The sequence below is a fragment of the Pipra filicauda genome, unplaced genomic scaffold (assembly GCF_003945595.2).
Source record: "Pipra filicauda isolate LSUMZ 115617 unplaced genomic scaffold, ASM394559v2 scaffold12_size5214236_pilon, whole genome shotgun sequence".
Lineage (NCBI taxonomy): Eukaryota > Metazoa > Chordata > Aves > Passeriformes > Pipridae > Pipra > Pipra filicauda.
The window spans coordinates 1,745,118-1,770,024 of NW_024103763.1; the positions used below are offsets into that span (position 1 = coordinate 1,745,118).

Below are 24,907 nucleotides of genomic sequence, written 5' to 3' on the forward strand. Positions count from 1 at the left end.
TATATTTATGGAGGTATGTGTACACATGTTTTTGTTACAGAAAATGGAAGACAGAAAATCTAAGCCTTCACAAAAGTGATTTAAGCTATCATTTGCAATGGACAGAGCACACACACATAGTCACTGCAACTCAGCTGACATCGAGCAACAGGAGTTCAAATCCGTGAGAGCCCTAAGTTTTACAGAACTATCCTCTCACTTAAGTCTCACAGCTGAATTACCACGTTTGAACTTTTAATTTTCAGTCACAAACAACAAAAATGGTACAGCTATTATCTGACGCTCGATACATACAATCCCAAACAGGCACTTTATAATTAGGCTCAGAAATCAGATACTCACTGATCTGGTTGGTAGATGCACTATAAAAAGCATTTACAGTAGTTGGGCTTGTAAACCACCTGTAGTAAGAGCAAAAGAATATATCTGTCAGTACACTTACTCATGTCTATAAATAAAAGGAGTAAAGATAAAAATTGAACTCAGTAGAAGGAATTAAAAATATTAAGGATCTAGAATACATTAAAGCTTAAGTATTCCTCCACTTCAACACATGCTACCTACACTATCTAGAACATGGAAATCTACTGTTCACTGAGTTTAAGTGCGTACAGTCAATGAATGCTCAACTGGAGCGATTCTTAAGCTTTCTATTACCTAATCTGTTTAATTTCTAGGTGATCATTGTGCTTGAGAGGTCTGCCGTGCTGATGAACTGAAGTTCAGGCAGCAGAGGCTGCCACACTGACAGCAGCTGTGAAAACTCTCTTGGGTGGATTTTAATCATGTGTGGAGAAACTCCCTGTTGAAATTAGAGAGCATTTTGAAACAAGTGTAGTGGTTTCAGAGGCTTTGCTGAACAACTACTTGAACAATTAGGTTTATGCCAGCAACACAAGCTGGTACTTTCTGGGAATGTAAATTCGAAATGAACAGTTTCGTGTTCTGTGCCCTACACAATGAACATGGCCATCAGTGTGCTCCTAAACAAATAAACCTAATGCAAAGCATTTCTTCCCGTAGTTTGATTTCTCATACATACTGGAGGAAAACCTAGATTTGAATAGTATTGGACTTCGATGATCCTTGTGGGTCCCTTCCAACTCAGAATATTCTATGATTCTATGAATGGCAAATAGGATTTGAGAATCTCCTTAGCTTAAGCTCATATATATTGACAGTGGCTTCAACCACAGACTGGAAAATCTCAACTGACTTCAGCAAGATCCAAATCACCTCAGATGAAAGCCTGAGTTCAGTGAGCCCAAGATTTCACCTTATGATTTTGTAAGGAAGAACTGAGATAAAAGTAATAAAGATGATGAGAATTAGTGGTTAATTCATAATAAATTAGAAGTGAGTCCAGTAAATCTCTAAACAGGAACATCTTTAGCAATGCATTACTCCAAAGTTTCGTAAAGCTACATGAATGCAATATACTTGCTTTGGAAAATTTCTTTCAAAGAGAAGAGATAGGAGCTGCAAAACAAGGAGTAAGACGAAGGAAGATCTACAAGAACATGTAAAATGTGTGATATCAGTAACAATCATGTACACAATCTGTGTTTTAAAATAGCACTATCAAATAAATGAGTCATCTGTAGATCCTGACTCTTTTTCTGACAACTAATGTCCTCACGTAAACCATGTAACAAAGGGAAGAGTTTTAAAATGGCAGCATTTTGTGTTTTACCAATAAATTTAACTGCTTCTCTTATTCTTCAAGCCGAGCAGCTTATTTTACAATGCATCAAATAGAAAAACTAATCGATGAAGGCAACAACAATGCTATCATGTACATATCTTAACCATCCATCACATTATAGGCTCTAATTGCCACAGATAACTCTCCCTGGTTTGTTTATTAGGAGACTGTGAATGGGAGGAAAAGGGGGAGGTTGCTTTCTGGTGTGTTTTCTGGTTTTTTCCATAATAAGGAGATTAAATGTTAGAGGTAATGTAATGAGATAATGGAAAATTGAAGGAAGAATGTGTATGGTGAGGGGATAAAGAAAAAAAATTAGGAGGTTTAATCAACTACATTTCAATGTCATGTTTGCTCAAAGCAGCAATTAGCTGAACTGTTTTGAAGGATGCAAGCCTGCCACATATGCTCTGGGACCTGTTCTCCAGGCTTTGCAGTAGGTCTGGGGGACTGCCCCATTTCTGACAAGGAGAGAAACAATCTGAAAAGGATCCACCTGAAACACTCAACACTTTAATTTACATGTTACTGTAAGTTTGATCAAAGACACATAGTGTTCTGACTTCCACCTCACCCTGTTGGCTTGTTCTACCTACAATAGCCTTTCCGTTCTCACAAACAGCAAGTTTTAAGCATGAAAAAGGCTTCTGGAACAGCAAATCCTCCCTTTTTGCAAATTCTTCTTAGCCTTTCATTTCCAGTTAGAGAATCAAGGGCTTGAGACAGATAACAGATACTTCAAAACACACTAATGTGCTTTGCTCTTCTCCCCATCCTCTTTGCTGCTGCAGCCCTGGGGGCTTACCACAGCTAGTTGAAGGCAGGAACCACCACAAGCAGTGGTCAAAGAGCTTTTCATCAACAAGTGACACCTCTCTAACAGGACATGTTTGCACCCATTTTTATTGAGTGAGGAGCTAGTGACACATGTACTTGTCACCACAGGAACACCTCAATTTGCCCAAGAACAACAGTGAATGCTGTTGACATTTGGTCCACAGTTACTGAGGGAAGACATCACACCATCCTCTGGCCATACTTTCATACCTGTAAATTCACAGACTTGGAGCTTGTAGACTACCTACTAAGACATATCACAGCATCCCCATCCCGAGACAGCTTCTTTCTTCATGATCTACCACAACATTAACAGAGCCCATCCTGTTTCCTGAGCTTAGTATGAGCCAAAGACCAAGAGCAGCCTTGATTTTCTCATTGTAAAACTGAACTAAGTTCTTCCTAAGTTGCTCTTTCATAACAAGGTCTCAAAAATGACCCTGTATGAAATTCTTGTATTTTTAAGCAGCGAGGAAAAAGAGACTTAGGAGCTATACAGAAAGAACAAGAGTTCTCTAGTTGCAAGCAGAGTATAGAGCTTAATTTCATATCTAACACTCTGAAAGGAGCATATTTCCATTCCAGCATTTTGTTGTACCATTATGAGCCACTCTCAGAAAGATTTAGGAAGTATTTTCCACAAAAGAGTAGAAATAACCAAGAATGCTTCCATTCAGATTAGCAGAAGAACTTCACTTCTCATCTATTATCCTCTTTCACTGAGCTGCTTGAAAAGACTGAGCCTTCAGTGACAGACCTTAACTAATAACACACCAAATTTCCATGTGAAGGTATGTAATAAATAGCTATTGCTGTTAAATTTTAAGGTGAAGCAATTTTAGAAGTATCTCTCTCATTTCTGTTTGATGTCAGGTTGCCTGGGCATTTACTCTAGGTCTGGTTAGAATTTCAGTGCAGTTTATCTACTAACAGAAGGATAGAAAAAAAGAGACAGGCATAACACATTCCAAGCTCTTCTTAATTACAAAGTAAACAAATTAAAAAGTCTAGAATTGTTTGTTGTTTTCATTTGCTATAAGCATGTGAAAAAGGAACAGCTTTGAATGATGTCCTGTAGCATTACCTATTAACTACTGTAGTGGTCAAAACCTAATGCTGCAGATTCAACAATTTTGAGACTTCTCTTGTAGAAATATAATCTGAAACCTACACTGAAATAGCAAGTGAGGCAGATACTCTCTTAGTTTGGGTTTCTTTAGGCTACAGTTTTCTCCATGATATTTTCCTTTCTGATTTAAAAGTAGAGCGGTACATTGCCAGTCATGAAGAGAGGCAACTGGGAACATTTACATTACAGGAAAAAGCTTATTAAACTATTTAATTTTCTGTAAAGCACAAAGGTAAGTTGCAATTTGTTTTCTCAACTTTTTGAATTAGAAGAAATCACTCAGTTTGCTGTTCAACATCTGAAGTAAGAAATTAAAAAAAAATCATAAAGAAAATGAATTTGTGAAAGTACAGCGCTTAAGCTGGTTAGCAGTGAAAAGCTGTACAGAGTTGCTGAATGATGGAAAATGTTTTCCCAAGAAAGTACTATTAAAAAAACCTTCTAAATGGGAGGCAACCTTCAAGGTGACTTTCAAAAGTGTATTTCCTGTTCTCATTGTTAATCTGGTTTATACATTTTCTCATGTAGAAACAGAAGACTAGCATCCCAGACCAGGCTGCCATCTGTCTCCCTTAGGGCTGGGCAAGAAACTGGGATGGTAAAGCCGGGCCCAGCCTTCAGTGCCACTTCACTGTTTAAAACAAGGTTCAAAGACCAGGACAAGGTTCCAGGAGAGACTCCTTTCCAGCCTCTCCTCTCCAGGGCAGGTCCCACCCACACAATTTCTGAGCTCTCCAGCAGCGTCTCTCCAACAGACAACAGCCTATTCAGTGTTTTTCATGGCTGCTTTTCCCTTTTTACACTGTCCTTAACAGCATCCAACACAGCCCCTCTCAGAGCTGCCCTCCTTTGTATCAAACCAAGAGTCAGGGTTTACCAACAACAGTGTGTGGCCAAGAAAAATAGGAATAGGTCCTGGAGAAGACTCAGGAATCCTCTCATAGCACAACTTCTTTGGGCCTTCTGATAGGGATACCAGATGTCTACATCCCCAGCACTGAAAGCTGAGTGAAAAATGAATGATTTGTCCAGGTCTAAAAATCTTAGATTATGTCCTCACTTCAAAGGAGAGAGATGAATAATAATGAAGCGGTATGCCCAAGAAGTCCTCCGATGCTTTGTTATTTACAAGTATGATATCAGTGTTAAGAAGGACAGATTCAATCACTGATAAAAAGGTGCATCAGGTGTGTGTTTGTATATACATACACATATATGTATGAATGTGTATGGCTCCATAGATGGATAAGCAAATGCAACTAAAACTCTGACTCTCCTTTATTTCTCCCTTCCATGTGGCAATCACTTCCCTCTATACTGTCTTTCATTTCCCTCTGCTCTAGCTATTTCTCACCTGGGTTATAATCATTGTCTTCACACCTGGTCCTCATCCTCCCACACTACCCCCTTCCAGCCTCACCTCCTCCATCCACCCTCTCAATGTAACCAGTGCTGGTTTGTGCACCATATTCCTCAGCACCTGCACAAATCCCTTTTGTTTGTCTCTCTGCTGATACCTGAGCACTTTTTTTCTTGTTCAGTAGAGCCAGCTGTGAAGATGACAGCCATCTCCCCAGCCAGCTGTGAAGATGGCAGCTGCATCCAAAGCGGGTGTTGAGGACAGCAAGTTACATCTCCTGCAGCTGTGATGCTCAAGGGGAACCTGGCTCCCGGGATATGCAGAACAGGCAACTTCAGCACCCCAATACCTTGTCACAGCTCTTTGGTACCAGTAGCTCCCCCACCCACACCCTGAGCAATGCCTCATCTGACTTCCTACATGCTTCTTTTTCCTGTCAGGCAGACAACTGCTAGGGATGGAGGGAGCAGAACAGAAAACAAAGAATTTTGATAATTACTCCTGCTAGGTTGTTGGTTTTTTCCCCTTTTTAGATTAAAAACCTGTTGAATTTCCAAAATAATTAATTTCTACTTTGATACCCACATTCCCCCTTGTTTTATCAAATTCCTTTATCTTGTATCCCCCAGCTTCTCTCTCCATCCCCTCATGGGGTTTCCCTGGTGCTTTGTGTGAACCCTCATTTTGATTTTCCTTTAGTTGACAGTGCTGAGGAAAGTCATTGCAGTTTGAAATAATATTGTTGAGAAACAGGGACCATCTGCTAAAAGAATATTGTGTTTTACTTTTTGGGTGTAATTACTTTATTATCTGGTAATTTATTTCCTTAAACACTCATTTTCTTATTTATCTCTTTCAGTTCACAACTTTGACAATATTGCAGTATCTATCTCTAAATATAAATGCTATGCTAAAAGCTACTAAACTAGGGAAAATAAGAAATGAACTAAACAGAAACAAAATCCCAAGGGTAATTATCTATTAACACAGCATCAAGCTTCACCAAAAGATCTGTGGTGTTCTATTAAATGTAAAAGTTTAGAAAAACAAAATCAAACAAAGAAAAAGAGAGAGAGAGAGAAAGAAAGAAAGAAAGAGAGGAAGGGAGAGACAGAGAGAAAATGAGATATGTAAAAGCAACAGAAAGCAGTAGAGTATGATAGTTTAAAAGTGGCAAATGGCTAAAAAGTGGCTGATACTTTTGAGGCCATGCCTCAGACTGGTGAGTGGGAGTCATTGGTTTATTTTAACAAATTTTAAAAAATTTACTGGAGGCAGCAGTGACTCTCGTGCCTCGCTACCCCTCAGCAGACAGAGTGGCACCACTTTCAGGACCCTTTTCTATCACTGAGTAGTTGCAGAGACAGAATAATCTCCCAGCAGGAACCCTAATTATTCCTCCCCACCAGGGCTCAGGTGGAGTTACCTCCAGTCCTACAGAAGGCAGAGTACATAGGTGTGCTAACAAAGGAAAGAGACCAAAAATCAAACTGCCACCCCCCAGGCCAGAATGTGCCCTGAGGGATGACAAGAAAAGCACAACAAAGGTGATGAGGGGGCTGGCTATTACATGGTCCTGGAAATAAAATGGTAAAGAAAAACATGAGAAAGTGTTCCATCTTGGTAGTGGGCAATCAGATAAACCCTTCATTTTTTAAGCATACTCATGCCACAGTTCTCATACTGCAGTCCTTGAGTCAGGGACTACCTACCAGTTAATTTCCTTACAGGGGAGTTTTCCCACCGTGCCAAGAATCTACACAGTCTGTATTAGTGCTGCCCCAATGCTGATCACGAGGAGGAGGTTGCTGATCACAATTGACATACAGGGGCAAGTGTTATTTCACTGCTCTCATGGAACTGTTGCTCTGAAGAGAATATACTGTCATAATCTAGTCCTGACATCCAGGAAAATCCCTAAAATGATGCCCTGGGATTAGCCAGTGCAATGTCAGAGAAAGCTGTGATGAGAAGGTAAAATTCAAAATTAAAATTAAGGTATAAATAGTCCCTTCAATATATAGGGCCAAACTACAGCACTCTAACTGGCATGTTCTGCTAACATCCTCTACCTTCCTCATGGACAACACGGAGCCACCTTCAGAACAAGGTATGGCTCAGTTTCAGTAGGATTTTCTGGAGTCCTAAGGAAATACCAGCACAGGAGCTCAGCAGCAGCACCAATTTCAAAGTCTGTGTGTAGACAGAGTCATTTTTAAGTATCATGATTACACTAATTAGGTTCTGCTTAGGTTTTAATTTGCATTTTAAGGATTTGATTACCCACCAGTAAAAAAAGAGACTGATTCTCTCATGTATTTTATGACAGTTTGTGACACAATCTGCACTCTTGTGTTTACAAATAAATAAAAATAACATATGTAAATTAAATTATGTTTCATTCTGTACCATTGCTATCAACAGCAGGTAACTAACAATGCTGATTTATATTACTAATAATAACATTCTTATAATAACATTCTTACAAAATTTATTTCATAAATCCCTGCTGTACCATTTCAAACTCTAACTGTGAACAAGAGACATAATCCATTTTTAATTGCGATTCAATTACCCCTTTTTTTCATTAAATTAAGTTTAAGCTGCAAGAATATGACTACTGTGCATTCAAACAGGGATACCTAGAATTAAAAAAAAAAAAAAACACGTCCCCCAGGAGTTTCTGAATAACAGGGGGGTTTGCCCATAGGCTTTTTGTATCATAATATGTTGCCATGTATATAATTCTATTAAAATTAATATATAATAGTATTTGTCCTATAAATTAGATAATATAAATTAAAACATTGTTAGACTAGTATGTAAATTTGCCTTTTGTCTACTCACTCTGTTTTTGGAACTTCTTTTCTAAGCCAGTAGAAATCAGATTGGGCTACGTATTTGCGGGTTTGCAATACATTGCCAAAATAGTCACTTTCTGTAAACTTCAGCTGTATGGATAAAGCACAGACATTTTAAAAGCATATCCAAAGAAACAAAAGCTGTCATAAAAAGCATAACTTCTATTTTTTACAAGATAATCACCTAATTTTTCAGCAATTATGGAAGCAATTAGAATTCTCACATTTTGGTAGGAAGAATAGATATTTTATGATCTTAGTTAAAACACAGAAGTGGAACAGATGTACACAAGGGTCTGGAACGCTGGAAAGGCTCTTTCCTGTCCAGAGAGGTGTTGAAGAAATCATAAGCACCCAACAATGGATTGCAGATGGAACTTCTCTTTTCCAGGAGGAAGTAGGCTTACTTTTATTTTTAAAAGTGCATTTTAAAACCACTTCTAACAATGTCACAAAGTCCCCTTTCTCAGTTTGCTTTACATTTTATAACAAATACTTCATACTCTGTGCCCTCTGAGGGTTCTGCCACTGCTTTCTTCCTGTTTCTCACATTAAATATATACAGCCATAGGGCTCTGTGCTTCCATAAATTTCCAAATCCAATAGCAATTACACATACACATACAAATAACCATGCAGGCAAAAGGGATGTTAATAGTTCATAAATCCAGATGATATCCCTTTCACCAGCTTAAAGCAATCCTAGGATTTGAGAGGAAGTTGCATTTCAGATGTAAACTATGGTTTTGCAACCACGATTAATAAGTATTTTTCACCAGACATTGCCACTTATCTGGGCGAATGCTTTGTCTCATTACACTGTCTTCACAGCACCATCTCACCCTGTACTTCCCACAAAAAAGGACTAGGCTGGTAGAGTTGGTTCTTCAAAGTTTTCTCAATAAATTAGGTCTCTGTTTAGTGTTTGTTCATGTGTTCTGGCAAAGATGACCACGTCTCTTTGTTTTACTGGCTCAGGATTGAATTTAGGGTTCTACTTTGCCTGTGACTTTCAGTAATACAATTCATCACATGCGTGCCACAGTCGGAAAATGGTAACATATATTGTTATTGTTGTCACTGATGATGATGATGATAATAATAATAACAATAATTTGCCTTCCTGCCTTACTTAGGCTGAACAGGTCAGGAAGGAGTCCCCACATAGTATCTTTGCCCAGCAGCCAGCACAATAGGCCCATACATTGACTAGGACATCTCGACAAAATTATAAGGAACAATCATAAATAAAATTCATAGCCTGGAGAGCCTATATAGGGCATCATAAAGTGTGATATTCTGAGGTAAAATGCTTGTTGTGTTTTTGAAGACCATTATTTTGAGAAGAAATGCTTTTGGTTTGTTTCATTTTTATAACTAAATACCAATTACAGTGTATGTTTAACCTTTAAAATGCTTTTTATCAGGAAGGTTCTTTGCACCCAGGTGCATTTTACTCCCCACAAGCCTCATGATCTCATTTAGGCATGCCAGCATTGACAATTTAGACATGAGAGCTAGCACACTTAATTAAAAAATAACATAAAAATAACCAGGCAAGCAAAACTCCAGGTGCATGCCAAACAAAAGACAAGCTTTGATTTTAGACAGCAGTGAAACAGAGCAAAGAATAGCTGCAATATGTAAATGAAGAAAGCTGCAAGTCTGACACTTACTGTTTTGATGTCTTCATTAATATATGTGTCATTCATTATAAACTCAGGGTAACCAACTTTCGCCATAACTGCTTTTGCCTTTGAAAAAGAAAATGAGAAAAAAAGTGTTGACAGATAAACCCACTTATCAACATACAGCTTTTTTTTCCCCTGCTCTCTTTCCATTTTGCATTATTATACTTCCCTAGAGGCATCTTAATTTAACTTCAAATCAACTTGCCTACAAGGTAAAATTGGTGCCACAAATGAGCTCAGCATCACAAGGCAGAGGGTCCAGATTCTGTTGTTAGATTATCACAGTGGGTCTGTTGTTGCCTGCAGAGCTTTTGCGTAGTTACAGCTATGTGTTTGAGTGCAAAATCTCAACAGCTGACTTTCCCTACCAGTTTTTGTGTTAATCAGATGGTCAAACTTCTGTTTTTACAATGTTTTCCAAAGGACAACAGAAAACGGTCCGTTTTGCTATGGCACAGTAGCTGGTATGCATTCAACGCTTAAAACAGATTTGATACACAGATGTGAATGAACCTTGGTCCCAGCAAATGCAGACTGGTGTATTTCTACTGAGGGCCACTTCTATTTGCATCTGAAGATGGGCACACACTCTTCTGAAGGACATTGTGCTTTCCTAAAACTACAGGACTAATTTTTGTTTCGTTCTCCAGTTTTTGCCCTTTCCCTAATGTTAGTAAGGGTGTTAAAATAAGACACTTCACTTTTCATTAACTTTGCTTTTTTTAACTCTTTTAATCATGACTTGGTCCCAGTATTTATGCACAGCCTGTGTAAACACTCCAGTGTGAAGTGATAGTAGCTGTAGATGAGTATTACCACTTTGTAAATCATGGTGTGAATGTATAAACAGCCTGAGCATTCTTCTCACAAAAACACCAGCAGGCTACCCTTACACCCAGAATCTCTGTGGAAACAGAATTTTCCAGAAGAAAAGCAAAAGGATACAAAAAGATAAGACTACATACCAAGATGTGAAATGTGACAATCTGTAAAATAAATTAAAGCTATGATGGACTAGGGTAGCACTAAGCTTTCATTTTGTATGTTTTCAGGATGCTGAGTGTATTTTCCCCATAAGTCTTTGGAATTTCCTCCACCCCTCAAAAAGCACTCTTCTGGACATTTGTTCTTCAAACTCAGATGTCAAAACTCAAATGAATATTGCAAGATATGAAATGCAATAAATTAATTGGCCTCTAAACCAACTGCAGACGTATCAACCCTGCATTCTGTTCTCCTGAGCAGAGCCTGGACCCCTCTGGGGTCCACCAACTTCCATTTCCCTCTTCAGAGGGTGACTACTCAAAGGAAGATTCCCCTTCCTGCACTTATATCCTTTCTCCCTTCTGCCCCTCCATAGTATCTCAATACAACAGGGCCTCCTATGACAGCCAGAATTAGAAATGGCTGTTCCACTACTGTAAGAAGGAACCTGATAGAGGACTCCCCCCATTTAACCAAAATAATTCTGTCTCCTCTTTTATTTTTCAAGAAGAAAGGCCTCTTTGCTTCAAACTCCTTCAATTTCTCAATCTCATTTCCAATCCGAAGTCATAAACCTCCATTTGTGACATAACAATTAATTGTGGTTGAGATAATTAAGATGTCACAAACAGACGACAACAACTTCAGGTAGGAAATTAGTAGCAGGAGCAGATGATCTCTTAAGCAAGAAAGATCCCACTGTCATGCAAATTGCTCTAGTGATAAAGAAAGCAATGGAAGAAAAATGCTGAATGGGAAATATGAAATGAGCCAAATAACCTCTCAACAGAATGTTTTCTCAGTTTTCCAGAAGGTTTATCAGTCTTTCAAGATATTTTAAATGCTGTGGGGAGGAGGGAGAATAAAAAGCTGGGGAGGGAGCACTATTCATCTGCAAGTTTGTAGGTAATCAGGAGTGTCTAATTTTTTTCCTAGTGGTGGTGTCGGGTCCAACTGACTGAACTTTGCAAGGAACCGCAAAATTTTCTTTACCATTTCCCATGTTTAAATTCCAGTTAAAACTATCCTTGAAAAAGGAAAGAGCAAAACTCATAAATTTTAATTTCTGCTAAGTCAGCTGCTTAAATGAGTTTGGTGAATCTCATGTTCTGCATGAGTTCCAGAGTACCTGTCTGAATCACAGTAACCTTTGTGTTGAATCTACTTAATTGAACACCTTAAGATTTGAATTAAACAGATTTAATTTAAAAATTGACTTATATGATGAAGAATAAACCCTTTAAAAACAATTTATAGTGCAACATTTAAAAAATCAACAGTGGTTTTAAATCAAATGTAAAGATTAACTGTGTCAGCATTTTACTAATGATTTAGTCAGTACAATGTCGATCAAAAATTTTTGATCCTGTTTTGGCATATAAAAGAACATTTTTTGTTTAGAGCTAGATTACATCCTTTAAAAGTGCTCTTAATTTGTATACTGTCTTCCAAATAGAAGCAAATAAATTCATACCTCACGGCTGTAAATGCAAAGGAGTATAAAGCCAGCCTAGATCTGGCAGTGCTTCTTTGCTGAGAGATGAGCTCTGCCCTTAAACACATGGTGCTAATTGTCTGGTTGTTACCAAAGTAATGTCCATCTCCACCACATGGACATTTTGGGATCTTTGTGGAATATCTGCCGCATCCCTCTCACTCTCTTCTTCCACAGCAGCCCCCTGAGGGCAGCAGCTTGGGACTGCCAAGTTTTGGCCCTTTTAGACCTCACTCTTTAACCAAGCATCTCTAAGGGTGAAGATGATGCCTCCAGGCTCCTTAATAGCTGGTCTGACATAGGTTGAACTAAAGATCAAATATAATCACATAATCTCACAAGTAACCATATAATTAACTTTTTTAAAATTTTATTTTATTGACACTTAAACCCTTCACTCTTTTCATGGCCCTGCTGCATTAGGAAAGGAAGATGGGAAGAGTTCTTCAGCCAGACTGCCTCAGGAGAGCTGGGCACACTTGTCAGGTGACACATACTTTTGCTTTGTGACATGAAATTGAGATTTCTAAACAAGAGAATAAAATAGTTGGGCACTACTATACTATGAGGTATTTTTTTATAAAGGCTATATAAAACCCTAGTAAATAACAGAGTTTGTCTTGGAGAGACTTTTGAAAGTAAACTCAAAAGGTAATGCTGCTTCCAGCACTTTGATGCTTTATCAATGTCTAAAGCTGCCTGTATTTTGTAGTATAGATAGATAGATAGATAAGGGGGAAATGTTATTTTATTGCATTTGTTACTTAAAAGTTCTTATCACAATATGTGTAGTTTAGAGATCTGAGCAGATAAGACAAAGCTGATGCTGACAGTGAAGGATGTGTGGCTCTTGGTTGGGGAAAATGTTTCCTATGGCCAAAGCAAAACCTATGAGAGGACACAGGAAGCCCTCTGAAGTCCTCGATAATCCCTCCAATTGGGATTTCTCCTAGGAGCTTTGCATCAGGTGCAAACCTGCTCAGCTGAGCCCCGCACACAGCCCAATTTATTTACATAACTGACAAGGTAGAAAGTATCATACTGGGAGCAGGTTTCTGAATTTGCATGTTGGAAGTCTTGTTTCTGTGCCTATCTTCTCTGTTCACTTGTGTAATATTTAACAGCAGTTTGAAGACTCCTTATTTATACAGCACAAGGAAGTGGAAATCTCTTCTACAATTGGCTTGCTCTTTGATAATGATGTCAGTATTTTCCCCTTGATAAGATTAAAAGTATGTTTAAGGGACCAGCATTCCCAGAGGCATCCATATGCATACAGGGAACTCAAATGAAACGTGACAAATGTACAGGAACCAGCCATGTGGCAATTGCACATGAATCCACCATAAACACACCATGCACAGTTTTATGGTTTAAAGGCTCATTTAATTCCTTTTTCTAATTTGCATATTAAATAGCCACGTGTACAGGAAGAAAAAGAGTGATGGGGTACTTCCCCCAGCTATTGTTAAGCGCTCAGCCTATGTTGGGGTGTTGAGTAAATTAAGAAAACTCATCACTGCAGTACTCTTCTGTCACTGACAGCAAGAGGCTCTCACAGGGGGTGACACAGAGAAGCAGCTCACTTTAGAGTAAGTCATGATAACTGTTTTCCAGCCCAGCAGCCAGAGAGAGCAGGCTCTGAGGCAGAGGACCCAGAATGAGATTACTCCCTCCACCTCTCATTATGCATGGAAGTTTCCCCACTGACTTCAACAGAGCTGAGATTTTATCATCAATGTGTCTTTCTGTCACAATGGGGGCACTGCTATTCAGTTTACTACTGAGACAATATAATAAAAGACCTTTCACTCTTGACTTAACAACTTGCCAATGTGGGAATGCACAGGTATTTCAATGCTCCAAAGCATCCTAGTTTCCATTCTATTCAAATTCTCACTTGACAACCAAGTGTGTGAGCCATCTGAGAGCCTTTTTTGCCACTCAGAGTGTGATCTGGATATTTTATATGCTAGCAACACTAAGTACTGACATATTGCACTTACTGTAAAGAAAAAAAAAACGCAACACATATCTCACCCCTGACAAAGTTTTATGAGTCTGACACAGATCTTCTGTATATCAACTTGACTCAAAATAACTTTGTGAAGATCATTTTCAAGCTTCTAAATATATAAAAAATTAATACAATTACAGTTCACTGAAAAATTAGCATGAAATACATTCTGAAAGCTAAAATCATTCACGGCAAAGTAATGTTCCATTTAATTACAAAGATTAATTCAGCCTTTATGTACGTGTCTGGTCATTTCATTTTTCATTGAAAACAGATAATTCAAGAGCCATCTGGTAAAACTGCTGCATAAATATCACTGCATCTAACTAGGTCTTACGTATAGAAAAACTAGGAAAATGGAGTTATGGATCTTGGCAAAACACAGAAAAGTTCCAACACAGGGCTAAAGCCCAGTCCTACAGATGTCAGTAAGAAGTGACCCACTGATTTGAGTGAGAGATAGACTGGGCTCACCTTAATGATGCATAGTATTTCCTTTGTGGAGCCACATGAAATCTCAGGGATTTGCACATTGTCAAATACAATCAAAAGTGAAGTGTCAATTCAAACATGAACACTTGGCCTGAAATGGCAATTTTTAACAGTACTTGATCTACAGTGAACTGTCTGTAATCCATACTCCAGAATATAGATAATCATTAAACTATTTATTTTTAAACCTTGGCTTTAACTGTCCTCTTTTATTTGTATGTCACAATAATAAAATAATAGAAACTGAGTAGACTTTTCAGGAGCTAGTGTTTCATTTAATAATAATTCACATACCACCACCTCACACTGCACCATAACCATCCCCTATGTATTACAATAATTGTTTTGAATGCTCTAAAATAATTGATTATGAAGACAGAAAATACAGTTCTCACTCCATTCTTGTAATAGCTTGAGGCCAGGGGAAAAAAAATAAATCTAGTGACTTAAGTGAGTAATGACACCCATCACATACACATAAAATTGCTTTCAGTTAAATACACATTGTAGTTTCAAAACCAGATGAGTCTATTTAACAGCTTTGTGCTGCCAAATGAAAAAATGCGCTAGTCCTCACTCTTCTTCCCTGTTCCTCTCATCTCTGTCCATACTTCTGCTCATGCTGCTTGCACCCCCAGCCTCCAAAGGCTGCCTCAGCTCCTTGCCACATCTTTCTGTGAGACTGCTTTCTGTGAAATTCACTGTCACAGCAGGAATCTAACCAAATATTTCCCCAGCCAATTTTCCACCAGATCAGTGAGCTGAATTACTCACTACTGCATGGAAAGACCCAGCAAGTGCTGGAATTGCACAAGAAAATTTCTGGGGACACATGATGTGGGAAAGGGGAGAAGACTTATGTGATACGCTAGTTACCTCCTCCTCTGAATCACGTTTTGAAACCAAAGCCTCACTCAGAGAAAACTTATTGACAAGAAAATACTATCTAATACACTTAAAATACCATACAATACATTATAATCCTAGGAAACAGAGAGGAAAAGGGACACAGCAATTCCTAAACAAACTGTTCACTGGGATTATATGTTCAGTCATAATAGCTACTATCTAGCAAGACAATATTACTATTACTAAGCATAAAGATACAAGCACTTAAAAGTTTAGTAGGACTACCATGGACAGAAGAGCCAGAAAAAGCAACAATGTACCTCAGTGACACTCTTTCCTGTCCTAAATCCCTTTCGCTTCTGGCTCTCTGGAATACAAAGACTCAGTCACTGGTTCAAGCACTGTGATGATAGTTTCACTGGAATTAACTTTTCAGTTTAAACTAATCCCACATTAGATTATCTTTTCTTTTTTTTTAGCAATAGAACTGGACCAAGTCACAGAAAGTGGGAAATTAGTATATTTATTTTGGTTTTACTGATATAAATATACTAATTGACTGTGATATTTTCACAAGCGTTAACTCCTCAGTTCAATGCAGCAGTACAATTAATAGACCCACTCCTATTTTCTCCTACCATCTTGGTTCCAAACCCATTCTGCTGCCAGCTTTGCTTTAATTTTGCTAGGAAAAAGAAGTCCTTTGCCCATTATATTTGAATGCCATTTTCCATTTGTAACCTCTGTATGACAATTATGATGATTCTATTATTTTGTACAGAATATTATATATAACAGACATGAATTCTGTCTTTCATTAGCAGAATCATAAGTCTGTAAATTAAATACCTTTCTTTGTGGCATAAAAGAAACACATAAAATATCTTCATCTTTGATTATACAATACATAAGAGCACTTATACTGCAGACCACGACAACCAAATTCCTGGCAAAGGATGTGTTTAACACCTTTTAACACCCTTCCTGTCCAAAGCACCTTGGTCAGTTTTAAGGGTCTTTGGATTCTCAGTGGAGCTGAAATGATGCTCATGGTCCAGAAAAAAAAGGATGATGTCCAGATATGCAAACGACTCAGCTATGGCATCATGGCACCACACCAGCAGTGACAAGTCTGCTCCAGCATGGGGATTTCTGCACTGGATTCCCCTCTGCACACCTGTGGATCACTTAGGGCACGCCTATGTGTGGACAGCTAGGAGCTCCTCCAGCTGCATGTCAAACAAGCCAGAAGCAAGTGTTGTGGTCTGAAGGCACAGACTACCATTAGCATCCTGCTGGTATATGTATGTCTCATGGTATATGCTGCTAAACTGCCTTTGACAGGGCTCTAACACCTTGTGCACCAGAGCTAAGCTTGGACACACACTTGGCACTTTAAAAAGCCGTACCTTGTCATGTCTTTATTTTCAGGAAATACTCTATATTTTTTAATACAACTGTGTCTTAAAACAAAAAAGCATTAGCCAAATATTCCTCCAACTGAAAATTCTCTTTGTGTTTTGAAATTACCTGAAATATTCTTACTGAATAAATTTTGCAACAGAATTCTAAGGATTTGCAATGGCACAAAAAAAAAGACACCTTTGGCTGGACTTTATTATGTTGGTGAGCAGCAGAAATTATTATGTTGCATTTTTAATAGAAACTCCTTCCTGGATTTGTTTCACTGCTCACCCCCAAAGCACCTCATGAGTTGACCCATACTCCCACTTTCATGCCACCTCTTGCTAGAAAAACATCCACCTTGCTGCAAAAATCTTTTCTGCTGTTTTTGTATTAGCTCTGGGCAAGCAGCAAGCTTAACAAAACCCACAGCATTGGCAAAATGAAAGTCCCCAGGGACCCAAAACCCCCAGTGTGCTGAAGAGTGCACCAAACACTGAGAGAGGGGCAGCCCCAGGCATCAGGAAAGGGCAAGGAAGCTCTCTCCCCATCACAACTGTATGGGATGTGATTTACCACAGTGTTTCTTGTTCAGTTCTACACAAAACTTTGAATAACCTGTTCCAGAAAGTGACAACTTCTGACCTTAGCCTCTGCTTGCATCAGTTCATATTCATTTAATATTTTCAAGGTTAAGCAAAGGTTGCAGGGCAATTATTTTTTTTTTAATAATGAAAAGCACATGAAAAATTCCCTTTTCATTTCTCATTTCACAAGAGAGCTTCAGCTTCAGTCTAGATACAGCTGGGACCAGACAAGGCAGAGACTCCTTTTAACACTACTCAAAGTGGCTCAGGTAGCAATATACAGGACATGGAGATCACCACAGCCAGGAAATGCACGTTTATCGGAAATCGACAGAGAATGCTAATTAAAAACCTGAACGTGCCCTTGTAGACTTCTCCATACAGAGAACGGGTCTCCCATATCTCAATATCTGTTACTGCTGAGCTGGGGAACTACACTGTCTTTGTAATTGTACCTCTACAGGAGACAGGTTTACTTATCAAAACAAAAGAAGATAATGAAAGTTAAAGCTGAAACTGTCCGAGACTTCTAGGGGTGGTGGAGGATCTCGCGCCCTCTGGAAGAATGAATCTGTCTTTCAGCATACCAATGCTTTCATGTTGTATTTCTGCCACAAAAGCTTCAGATTCACTCTAGTCCCTGAGCATCTGCAGGTGTGTCTGTCCATCTGTCTCCCTTCTTCTATTTCAAACATGAGATTTGTCACAAGTGTCTTGATGTCACACACCCATTCTGGCCCTATGGAGTCGTGGCAGAGTCTGAAAAATGACAGCTGTGAGATCAGGGTTAAATACAATTTCCTCTCCCTTCACCTGTTTTCCACTATCTGTTTGCACGGTGCTCAGGTTATTAATGGAACTGACATCCCTGCACAACTGAGTGAGCAGTAGCAGCAGCCAGATAACAAGGGAGAAGCTGACAGCAGCAATCTAACCCCAGAGATAAGAGATAAGCAAACATGCCATGGCTATTAGTTTCAACTCTGGCCAATGGAGTAGAACATCTCCTGTTGTTACTGAACAGGAAAGCCCAGTCCTCCTGAGAAGGTTAAATTAAATTCAGAATATGAGAGATTATTCTTCAAAAATTAAAGTTTGTGGTGAGAAATAAATATTTGACTTAAAAAAAAAAGGCAATGTTAATCTGATGGAAAGCGAAGACCTATATTTATTCAGAGAAAAATACTGAACACTTCTACTCTAGAAGGAAAGTACCCTACCTTCTCGGTATCTTTCAGGTGAAAAAATATCACTCTAAAAATTGGCATTTTCCAAACAGCTATCTCAGTGATGGTACAGGAGTAGTAGCCTAAAAATCCTGATCAAATTCCAAACTAGGTAAGTAGTGACTCTGACTTTTCTGAACTCCGATATATTTCAACCTTATGAGGAGACTTGCTCATTGCTCCTTGCAATGCAACTACAAGCAGAACCTTAAATTTTTGAATACAGACAGAGATTACCTCAGAGGTCTTTTCTAACCTAGTTGATTCTGTGATTCTGTAATTTCAGAACGCTCGCTTCCACAAAGGAAAAGTGTGGCCAAGATTCCATTGGCACTCAACTAAAGTACACTTTCCAGTTTAGAAATGACAAGGTTGTTTCAAGAATATGTGAATCAAACTTTCTAGTAAAACCAGTAAATTTGGAAGACAGCAGTCAGCCCTATTGGCTTTTGAACAGGAATGAAGTGTCTAAATGCAGTTAGAGCCTTTGGAAATTTCTCCCTCTTTTCTTAGTTCTTCTGAAGTGTGTCTGGCAGCTTCTGTAAGTGCTCTGAAGCAGTCTTACACTTTGTGAAGTTCTCTAAGAAGTGCTGGCCTTCATTCCTGAAAAAGCCTACTTGAAATAAGGGAGGTACTGAGTCTCAGGGCTGGTCCTCTGTCATATTTTCACATTATTTTTCATAGGATGAGTCCACAAACCCCACAAGAAACAAAAGGTATTTTTAATTTTTGCAGAGCACCCAGTGACCACTCTCAAGATTGGATGATTTGTCATCTTTTTGAAAAATTAGCATGGCATTGAGCAAGATTAATTTCAGCTCCTGAAGCTGTGGTGCCTGGCCTTTTTGTCTGGGCATGCCTCAGGTCTTAATGAAATGTTATTTTTCAGAACTGTATCTAGTGCATGCCCTGGACAGGCTTTGTGAAGAAAAGCAGGAGGCTCCATTCTCCCAGCATGTATTTCTTGTGCCAAGGTTATACAGGAGCAAAAGTGAGAACAAGCATAGAACAGTCAATGAAGATTCTCTGGTTTCCCCACTACAAGAACACGGGGGGAAAAGGTGACATTTTCCAGACCAGCAAAAGAGATGTTTTCTCACACAGAGAACAGTGAGGCAGTGGAACTCATTGCCTTGGGAAGTTGCAGATGATAAAAATTGTTGTGGGTTCAAAAAGTCATTAGACAAACTCACAGCAGGAAAATATGAATAAATACAAAGAGACCACTTCTGGCTCAGGAAACAACTGAGCTGCAGATTGTCAGAGGCCAGGAAAGGATAGCAGGAACATGTCCCTTTATGCTTGCCCTGTCCTTACATTTATCTCTAAACATCTGCTAATGCTTGGCCACTGTCCGAAGCAGACATTGGACCTCTGGTCTGAGCAGTATGGCAGTGAAATCACCCAAATGTGAAGAATGAGAGACCATAGAGAACTGGGAAAGATGGCAGGGACTCAGATAATAAACTGCAGGGCTGGATACGGCCAGTAAGTTCCAGCTGAGAAACGAATGGCTTCAGTGGGAGAACCCACAGACACCTACCTCCTTTAAACTACCTATACTTTGTTAAATCGGGGCTTGTACAGATGGCTCTTGATTTCCTAAGGGCTATCGGCCTAAATTACACTGTGTTATTTAGGGAGGTTTGCTATAGCTCTCTGAAGCAGCAGAACAAACCCTGTAGGCTAAACAAAGGCACCAAACACTGCCTGAGAGAGCCACCTATAGCTGAGTACTGTCCATGTATTTTCCTGTGCTCCTCTTGACTCAGAGAGATGTGAAAAAAACAAATGTTGCATATACGACTTCCTTAGAGAGAAATAAAGCAAAGCAGCACACAAGTTCAGTAGGGAAAATATGATTGCACAGTGACCTTGGGATTTGTGTTCCATGACCTAAGGAGGTTAATAATATGACAGAAGAATCTTACTACAGGAAAAACAAGCTTTTTTGGCTTATCATCCATGTTTTAAAAATAGTACTGCAAAGCAAAAAAAAAAAAAAACAACTTCCTAATAGGAAGTTATTCTCTTGCCATATCCTAACAGAATATTTTACAAGAGAACCACAGCCTTTCAGAAAACAGGCTTTTGTGTACAAGTCTTTTTCAAGCCTCCAGTTAAACTCAAGCACAAAGGGCATTTCAGGAAGGAAAAATAGTGATTAATAAAATAATGGTTCCTGCCCAGGAGTGGGAATAATTTAACATCTGAGGGATGATCTTCCACTGAATTATCCTTTGAAGAGAAGCAGCAATAAATTCTCATTTTAAAGATGTGAGCCCTCATCATACAAGTTATGTCAATGGAGTTTCAGTTGTGGATTCTCCCTTTTCCCTGTGGCCCACCATGCCAAAACACAGCTGTCAGTACTGTTTGGCTGCTGTAGCTGGCTGCAATCTGCACCTTCATTGTAAGGGAAACAAATGGTTATCCCTTCTCTCTCCCCGCACCTCTCATCTGCTATCCTTCTCAGAGGCTGCAAGGTGGCACAGAGCTCACCAGGTGCCTGGGCAGCCGACCAGGGATCTCTCTGCTCAGCTTTGGTAACTCAGACCACATACTCGAAGACTGTTGCCAGACCCACCCTTGGAGCTGCACTCAGTTGAATAACTTCTCTGTTCCTCAAATGAGGGTAAAATTTAATGACCCTTACAAAAGTGAGACATTAAAAGGGTGAGAAGAGGAAGCTTTCAGGGGTTTTTTTGTTGGTTTCTTTGTTTGTTTGTTTGTTTATCAGAGAACTCCATTGAAAATTCGGGAGGTTAACAGGCACACTTCAAGCAAATTTGAGATGATAGTCAAATACAGTACAATAAAGCAAGGCTTGAATAGAGCAGAGGAGGAAGGACAGGACAGAAAACATCACAGTGAAGAGCCAAACGCTTCTCTCCGACTCGAGCTCCTTTGGAAGCAGCGTGAGCTCCATCCAGAGAGCTAGGTGAGAACTGCATGTAAAGGCAGAGTCACCTAACCCTGATAAAAACCTTTTTTGTAAGATTGGCCTTCAGATGCTCTGGATTAAATTCATGTTTCAATTACAGAAAGGAAGGAACGGAAGAAGGATAGAAGTAAGTTATTAGATGTTATCTCATTATATTGTTTTGTTACAAAGGGAGTGTAAAACCTTAACTCCAAAGTATACAAGGGCTAAAGGGATGATTCTCAGAAATCAAGGCTGCAAGACAATTGTTCCCTATGTCTCTTGGAGTAGCAGATTTGATTCTTTTAACATGGTTTGACTCATCAAATTAGTAGTGTCCTCTCTGAGTAACTTAAAACAACAGGACAGACACAAAGAAAGTCACAGAGAAACATCTTGGCGATTAGACTGAGCTGACAAGCTCCCTAAAGCCAAATTCAAGAATCGATTCTACCAGAGGGTCTTTTGTAAGTCCTTTGGAGGTCGATGGTTCCTTTGATTGCAAGGCATCAGGCTGACAGACAGGTATACAAATCCGGCCTCAGCCAAGCACAAAAGAAAGGTGGGCATCAGTCAGAAAACAGGAAGGAGAAAACACAAAACAGTGAGTATCCGAATCACAGAGAGGATTTGCAATTAATTCTCTTTCAAAACTGACGTGTCATTTACATTATACTGTTGCCCTCTAAAGATACAATCACCACAAGGCTCTCTATGATCACTATACAGACACCTAAATCCTGCATTGACTTTACTCTTCTTTCAGGAAATGAGTAAAAAAGTTGTTAATGATCCAAATATGCCTTTAGTTAAAGAAACAGCTAAAGACAAATTAAGTAGATCACATGCAGCAGGCCCAGTAAACAAAATCACTACCAGGTTTCTGCAGTTCTTTTCTTTTCAGAGCACTCGAACATTTCAAGAATGCAATGAGATTAAAAATACAGAGGAAAAGCAAAATATATGAATCATGGTCATTTCCACGCAACATACAGTTCTGCCATAGCATTTAGGGCAGGAGCTCTAATTGGCATTGTTATAAGGGATAATGTAACAGTTACTGATGAAATCATAAAAGACCAAGACATTGTTTACCTAACTAATAGAATATTCTACTTAATAGAATATAATAGGATATAGAACATTTCAGTTGGAGGAGACCTACAAGGAACATCTAGTCCAACAGCCTGAGCACTTCAAGGCTGACCAAAAGTTAAAGCACATTGTTAAGGGCATTGTCCAAATGCCTCACACACACTCACTGGTTTGGGACATTGACCGCCTCTCCAAGAAGGCTGTTTCAGTTTTCGACCACTCTCTAGGTAAAGAAATGCTTCCTAATGTCCAGTCTACACTTCTGATAATGCAACTCTGAACTGTTCCCACACATCTTGTCACTGGATCCCAAGAAGATGACATTAGCACCTCCCTCTCCACTTCCCCATCTCAGGAAGCTGTAAAGAAGAGCAATGAGGTGGTGTCTCAGTCTCCTTCTCTCCAAACCAGAACACCCCAAATCCCTAGCCGTTCCTCACAGGACATTCCTTCCAGCTCTTGCACCAGTCTTGTTGCCCTCCCCTGGATGCATTCAAGGATCTTTAGATTCTTCTTAAGTGGGAGGGCCCAGAACCACACATAGTACCCCACGTGAGGCTGCACCAATGCTGAACACAGTGGGATGATCCCCTCTGGTCGTGCTGTGTTTGATGCACCCCAGGATGGGGTTTGCCCTCTTGGCTGCCAGGGCACACACTGCTGACTCACATCGAGCCTGCTGCTGACCAGCACCACAAGATTCCTTTCTGCAGATCTGCTCTCCAGCCTCTCCCCTCCCAACTTACACTTGGTGCTGTTACTCAATACTCGGTGCAGAATCCAGCATGTGGATGACATTTATCAATCTCTGCCACAGAATTCATATTGTCTGTGCTGCTTTATTAAAACTTAAATAATAAAAAAGTAAGCATAAAGTGCTGGGCTCATGAGATTTAATTAGAACAGTGTAACAGATTTTGAAGTGTCTGTTGTACTATAAACTTTAGAGTTCCCCAGTGAATTATGTGACCATACATGTAGTAATCTATTTCTTGAATTAGAAACATGCTCATCCAAGCGTTCCAGTATCTATCATTAGCAATAAATTATATTTAATAAATATGCACATACTCTGTGTCTGGAAATCTACCAAAATGTCTCTCTAGACTCTTTTCTTCCAGACAAGTAGCTGTTTCTGTGAATCTGAAATTAAACTTATAGTTGTACATGCTACCACATAATTGTTGCTACAACATCTAAGACCTTACATAATACTTGTATATTACAAGCTTGACCTGGTTCCTAGGTCAGTAAACTATAAAATGGTTGTTCAAGTCAGTGAGAATGGATTTAAAGCATTTGCTATTCATTTGCTAATAGTATGGCTTGTACTATTATTTTTGCTGCACTTCTTGAATTTAGTTTGTCCTACATTATTCAGCCCAGACTCACCCCACTAACTTCAGAAACTTCAGGGAGATGCCTAAATTGGGAGTAAAGTACCATAAGCTTCCAAAATGTGTGTCAGCAGAGGGAAACAGGCATCTATACTGACCCAAAACCTAACCTACCTTCTGATGAAAACCCTCCTTAAAATGGGAAAGGGAGAGCTTTTTTAGGGAGTTCATTAGTTTGTGGCAATGTTTGTGTTGTTTCCCTAATGAAAGGCAGGTAGCAAATGTTGAACAAAATCATTAAGCAGATTGTTATATAGAAATATCCTTATCAAGGAAATTATTAGAAAATCTTCCTGCTCTTATTTTGCACCAATTTTAACAAATATCTAAATTACAGATCATTATATTTCTAAGGGTATTTCTAGTAAAAAACCCAAGCATAACAGCCAGTAAGAAGTAATAACTGCAGTCCATTTACCATCAGGATAGCAGGAAATAAATGGCATTTTACTATTATTCTCTTGGTGTAGAGTTTATTGGTGCATTTATGCAGCTCTATTTCATTTGCACATATATGAAGAACACTGCTGTATAAAATGTAAATGGCTGTATATGAAATCTAAATCTTTCCAATGATAAAATGTCTCAACAACCTTTTCATTAGAATTTCTAAAAAGCTTTGAAGGCCATGTTTGCTTTTTAATCAAAACACTGCTATTTTCATTCAAGCACAGTAAGCACGAACAGTTCAGCTGCCCTTGCATGTCAATTTTTTCAAAGAGGGCTCTTACTAATTCACTGATATCCCATTGCCTCAACAAACAAGGACACAGACTTACACAATGCCCTCCACTTGGCTTTTTATATTCTTCTTCCAGTTGCTGCTCTAGGGACAGAGCTCTGCATTAGGACAAC

The 24,907-nt window shown here is 39.1% G+C and overlaps 1 protein-coding gene and 1 long non-coding RNA gene across 4 annotated transcripts in view; one reads left to right on the plus strand and one right to left on the minus strand.

Moving 5' to 3' along the window:
- The window catches only part of PHEX (phosphate regulating endopeptidase homolog X-linked), a 99,558-nt gene that overhangs the window by 24,040 nt on the left and 50,611 nt on the right, over nucleotides 1-24,907 (minus strand). For both annotated transcript variants that reach the window (XM_039391435.1, XM_027731134.2), the window contains 3 exons: nucleotides 9,569-9,646; nucleotides 7,879-7,982; nucleotides 343-401 (listed from right to left, as the gene is read on the minus strand). In XM_039391435.1, the coding sequence (XP_039247369.1) occupies nucleotides 343-401; nucleotides 7,879-7,982; nucleotides 9,569-9,646 (241 nt within the window). The remainder of the gene's footprint in view (nucleotides 1-342; nucleotides 402-7,878; nucleotides 7,983-9,568; nucleotides 9,647-24,907) is intronic.
- LOC113993193 lies at nucleotides 10,809-14,818 on the plus strand. 2 transcript variants are annotated; one of them, XR_005567321.1, is made up of 2 exons: nucleotides 10,809-11,473; nucleotides 12,486-14,818. It is a non-coding gene; the product is annotated as an uncharacterized LOC113993193 (long non-coding RNA). The 2 variants fall into 2 exon arrangements; XR_005567322.1 differs by having other exon boundaries at nucleotides 10,809-11,381.